This window comes from Mercenaria mercenaria, chromosome 14 (genome assembly GCF_021730395.1).
Source record: "Mercenaria mercenaria strain notata chromosome 14, MADL_Memer_1, whole genome shotgun sequence".
Classification (NCBI taxonomy): Eukaryota; Metazoa; Mollusca; class Bivalvia; order Venerida; family Veneridae; genus Mercenaria; species Mercenaria mercenaria.
The window spans coordinates 55,616,172-55,621,653 of NC_069374.1; the positions used below are offsets into that span (position 1 = coordinate 55,616,172).

Consider the following 5,482-nt stretch of genomic DNA (forward strand, 5'->3'; position numbering starts at 1 on the left):
TTTTAAATAAGGGCATGACATTTGCATTTTTCCAACATTCTGGGTATATATTAAGATCTAGAGATCTGTTAAATAAAGTTTTCAGTGGTTCACAAATAGTAAAACGTGTCTCTTTTAACATACGGTGACTTATTTCATCAGGTCCGCTTGCCTTGTTAACAACAAGGTTGGAAAGTACATCAAGAACATCTTGTTTAGAAATATTGAAGCTACCAAGCTGTTTATTGGTTTTACTGTAAAATGGAGGTAAAGAAGCTTGTGTGTCATCAATGGTTGAAATAGAAACGAAAAAATCATTTAGAACATCGGCTTTGTCTTTATCAGAGAACGCAAGGGAGTCATCATCTTTTATTAAAGGAGGTAAACATTTACAATTTGGTGAATTTTCCTTAATTAATAATTTCACTAGTTTCCAATATTCTCGCGGATTCGATGAATTACAGTCGCTTAATGTAAATTCTATATTGTTAAAGAAACCTTCTTTAGCATGCTTAATCATATTATTAACTTTATTTCTCAACGATTTGTATGTAGTCCAATCTTCAAGTTTACCAGTGGATACAGCTTTGCGTTTTTGTCTATCGCGTTTTCGACTTATTTTCCGAATTTCTGAATTATGCCACGGTTTATCTTTCGGACGAATGGTTGCTATGTTGGTGGGTATACATGACTTTGCCAATTCTAAAAATTTATCAGTAAAGTTCATAGTTGCTGTATTAATATCACAAAGGGATAAAAATGACCAATCAGTATTTTGAATTTTCTCGTTAAGTAAGTCAAAGTTAGCTCGTTTGTAATTCCAGACACGTCTTTTAAACGGGTCATTGAGTTGTTTCTTGATTTTGATATGAACAAATGTTCCAAAATGGTCACTTATTGACTTATCAGTATTAAAAACACCAGCGTGTAAACATTCAAGAGAAGATGATATTCCAATCGGATCTAATAGAGACTGTGAGTAAGGGCTAACTCTGGTAGCTTCAGTTATTACATTTTTCATATTATTCAGTAGTAATATATTACGTAATTTGTTATTGTTTGGATTCAGTTGGTCTTCATTAATGTCTCCTACTAATATAATATTATTACATTTTTCGAGTGCCTTATCTATACAACTATTTATCCGGTCCCAAATTTCAACAGTTGAGTTTGGTGGTCTGTAAATATTACAAAGTAAATACGTCTTAGTTTCATTTTTAATTTCAAGCCAGATTGCTTCAGGTAAGATAACTTCAAGTTCAAGCATTCTTATTGAGTGAATACTAGACGATACGTAAACTAGAAGACCCCCAGAGTGCGCGGTATTGTCTTTACGATAAATTTCATCGAATCCATCTAAAAGTAATGATTCGTTCCGAATATCAAGAGACAGTTTACTTTCTGTAAAACAGAGAATATCATAATCGAGAAAATTTGTTTTAATGTATTCAAATTTATTTCTAATGCTTCGGACGTTCTGGTGAAAGACAGATAAGCATGCGTCAGTAGTAACTGGCCCCGGATTTTCTTCGATATCGCCGGATAAGATCAATAATATTCTAGCAATTAATTAGGAATATGAAACAAATATTATGTCAACAATAACCGAAAATCCTACGGCTGTGTCTCCGTGTTGGATACTGCACACTACTAGCGCGGCTGATAAAGAAAAATGGTAGCTAACAACACTTTGATACAAATATTTCATAACGATATAATAATAACGCAAGATCAGTGTGACAAATTTTACAAACCAGGTAATGAATGCTTGGAAAACTCCAAACTCAATTCTGAACTTTATACCAATGCGCTGTGTTCGCATGTTGAAAAGTCCAATGGTCGATCTGTAAGATATCAAATCATTCACCTATATGGATATAGTATAACAATTATTACAAAGCAAGGAACTGCTTTGTCAGATCCTAGCAAAAAAAAAAAAATAATAATAATAATATTAATAATACAGCATATCAAACATATTTTTATCACCAAAACTAACTAAGATAGCTATGATGGAATCTTCTATGTGGTTACTTTAATATATTTTATTCCTAACAAAATTGAAGCTTAAGCAGCCATTACTGGGACCTAGCATATTACCTTTTTAATTTTAGCAATCTATAGTTAAAGCCATTAACATAAATATAACACTCTTCCTGAGATACTAATAAACTTGGATAATGTGGCAGTTGACCTCAATACAATCGACAGTGTTTATTTTCCAATACAGGTAAATCCAATATTTGCTTTACAATGGATCTATGACGGATTATCTTTGAACACCCCTGGACTTATTGGACTCAACTGCCACATTATCAAAGCTTATTAATACCTCTATATGTGTATACTTTCAATTGCAAGCTGAATACACCAGACTGTTTGAATAGGACTAAGCTTATGGAGACCTTTTCCTAATGACAATCTACATACCTGGTCACAAATTTTAAGAGATGTATTGTAATTATGACAGAAATGCATTTTCATTTTATAAATGTATATTAAATATTTATATGCTATATGGTAAAAGTTGCTCCTCTTTTCTGAGTCAGCTAGTGTATTGATCATGACTTTAAAACTTGGCAGGTGGCTTTGAGATAATATGCAGAATGCATAAAATGAGTCTACAGGTTGAAGGTCAAGATTACAAACTGACTTCAGAGGTCAGCTCTGTGTAGCATATTCCATATTCAGAGCATAACTTAATAACCATTCAAGGCTGGGATAGACATGAGCTGTCCATCATATTTTGTGTGAAAAGTAAACTTTAACAAGTTACCTAGTATTGCAGTAGCAATACAGAAGTCTCCTACCAATGAACAAACAATTTTACTTGACCTTCTGTAGTGATCTTGACCTTTGACTGACATCCAGGGGTCATGTGGGCTACACATAGTCTAATTATGGGAAATATTTCTGTATAGTATTAAAAAATCCTTCAATGCAATCAAAAGTAATGGACCAGGAGCAAAAACAAATTTTTACTTGACCTTGAACAATGACCTTTAACCAACAAGCGTAGATCAAGCATTGACACATATAAAAGTTACGGAGTAGAAACAATTTTTACTTAACCTTTCTAATAATGTAGAAATCGTTTTCAATCATAACAAAGACCACACTCTGTCACCTTTTGTCCGAAAGCGAAATAACAAAAAGCAATATGGATTAAATTTAGACATTTCATCCCTCTTTAAATAATAAAGAAAAACAAGAAATAATGATATTAATAAAAATTTGGCATGCATAATATGCAATTACTATGAGTATATACAGTAACTGTTTTATGTTATTAATATATATTTTAAGTTGAAGTGTAAGTTTTCCTATACGAGATATACGCTGTCTCGAAAATCCATATCAGGCTCGAGATTCGCTCTCGCCTGATATGGATTTCCTCGACAGCGTATATCCCGTATCCTGTCACCAACAAGCAGTGTAACTAATAGTATCTCCTACGTCTTTTCAGGTATTGAACTCGTATTATAATTACTATCGAAAAATTACGTATTCTCCACTTGTCATATCGGCATTGTATCTTTGTATGTTATTGTCAACTGAAGAAGCTTATTAAAGCGAAACATGTTTTGACAAAACTGTGTTGGTTTATGAATTTTCAACATTATATCTTTTTTACAGAAATTTAAATGCGCCTTGAGCTATTTTACCTATGAAAATACCGAAATGCCTAAATTACGGAAATTTAAATGCGCCTTGAGCTATTTTACCTCTGAAAAAACCGAAATGCCTAAATTACGGAAATTCAAATGCGCCTTGAGCTACATGTATTTTACCTCTGAAAATACCGAAATGCCTAAATTATGGAAATTCAAATGCGCCTTGAGCATTTTTACCTCTGAAAATACTGAAATGCCTAAGGAGAATATGCAGTCGCATAGAAATCGTTTGATTGTCATTACAGATGCACTGTTTCAATTAGCTTTGGAGGACCAATTACTTCAGAAAAAAATGTCCGCCCGCTATTGTTAAAAAAACACACAATTGGGTTACTCTTATTCACACTTCCCTTTCATGAGTAAACTGAAGAATATTGGTTTTGTGTTACAATAACTCCTCACACTAACATTCAATATCGCAGTATAACTAGAAATATGTCATATGTATGAACTTTGTTTACATATATAACAACAATGTAATGTTGGAATATAAGTAAACAACAAAATTTTATTCTTTCGATGAGGTCTGCAAAGTTTTCATAACTTTATGAACTGTCTTATCTATTTATTTTAGTTCTTATTCCATCCACATGTTATCATAGCCACGACTGAATCCTTCAAACAGCCGGCTTTGGATTTCCTCATCCGCCATTGTTTTCAAAAGAGGGAATGTACCGAAAGGATTTGGCTCTCGTATTATTGGTAACACAAGCTTGAAGTACTTCTGAAGGCATTCATCGGGGTTCCGTGCCAACTGCACTGAATGTTCAATTTTGTCATATTCATGCGGTGGAACAGAGAAAAATGCAAGAAACAGCTCTTCCGACAGTTTGCTAAATAACAATCTCTCCTTAAGAGCATCCTCCAGTAGTTCAGCCATTTTGTATACCAAAGGGCAACGAAGTAGAACATTCGAATCTTCTGTAATCAAAATATCGAGATGCTCTCTCAAAGCACGTGCTTCCACTTGTGATAACAATCCTCGTAGCAAATTCCTGGACGGAATCATGTAATTCGGAAGACATCCAAAACATATACAATCTTTCAAGTATACCAGCGTCAGCAATAATATCTCAACGAATTCGTTTCTCTGAACAGTGCCTGATCTCTTTTCAAACACCCAGAAGATCACATTTTTCACTATGTATGAAGTGATATTTGCACAGATCGGTTTCAGTTCATGTTTTACTAGCATTTTCAATGCAGCATACACCTTTACCTGCGTGTCATTGAATGAGCGTACCAGAGATCTTTCGGCAAGTGTTAACGAAATTCTCCATTGCAAGGTCTTCTCATTACTACCGGACCGCCCAACAGATACAACAAATGCACCTGTTTCCTTTATTGCATTCAGGACATCTACGCCTGGCCAGGAATTTTCTCTCTCTCGTTTAAACCAGTCGTCTAATACCGACTGGCAATCGCAAGGAAATGCTTGAACAAGTTTAAGTCAAAAGACAAGGGAATGGAAGTGGAAATCGGAGTGGCTGTGCAGGTCCGGTTACTTCATCGAATCGGTAATTTTCGCTGATCCAACCTATTTTTTCAGCCTGAACAGCACCACTACGATACTCTACCGCTTCAATCAATCTTTCGCCATTTTTCAAATAATCATTGTCCGTCAATGATTTCTTAATTCTAGATGTGAGTTTTCTATATTCTCTGGACCATTTAAAATGTCTTAAATGTAATTTTGTATATCCTTCGGGGATATCACGAAAGTCAAGTTCAAAGGCCGCTGCGCAGTTTTCAACTGCTTTGTAATCTGTCGTTGGATAAATTTCAAAACATTAACTGCTGGCTGAACAAACATTATATCTAAATCACTA

The 5,482-nt window shown here is 34.3% G+C and overlaps 1 protein-coding gene across 1 annotated transcript; it reads right to left on the reverse strand.

Annotated features, from left to right (window-relative positions):
* Positions 1-1,734: 1,734 nt before the first annotated feature.
* Positions 1,735-5,097, reverse strand: LOC128548510 (uncharacterized). The gene is made up of 2 exons (XM_053523562.1): positions 3,052-5,097; positions 1,735-1,823 (listed from the first exon to the last, which is right to left on the reverse strand). Exon 1 carries the CDS (start codon positions 4,846-4,848, stop codon positions 4,231-4,233), a length of 618 nt encoding a protein of 205 aa, XP_053379537.1. The 5' UTR covers positions 4,849-5,097; the 3' UTR covers positions 1,735-1,823; positions 3,052-4,230.
* Between the last annotated feature and the right edge of the window lie 385 nt (positions 5,098-5,482).

Excerpts from the sequence above, each read along its gene's own strand:
- LOC128548510 (XM_053523562.1), bottom strand. The coding sequence starts at position 4,848 with ATGCTAGTAAAACATGAACTGAAACCGATCTGTGCAAATATCACTTCA.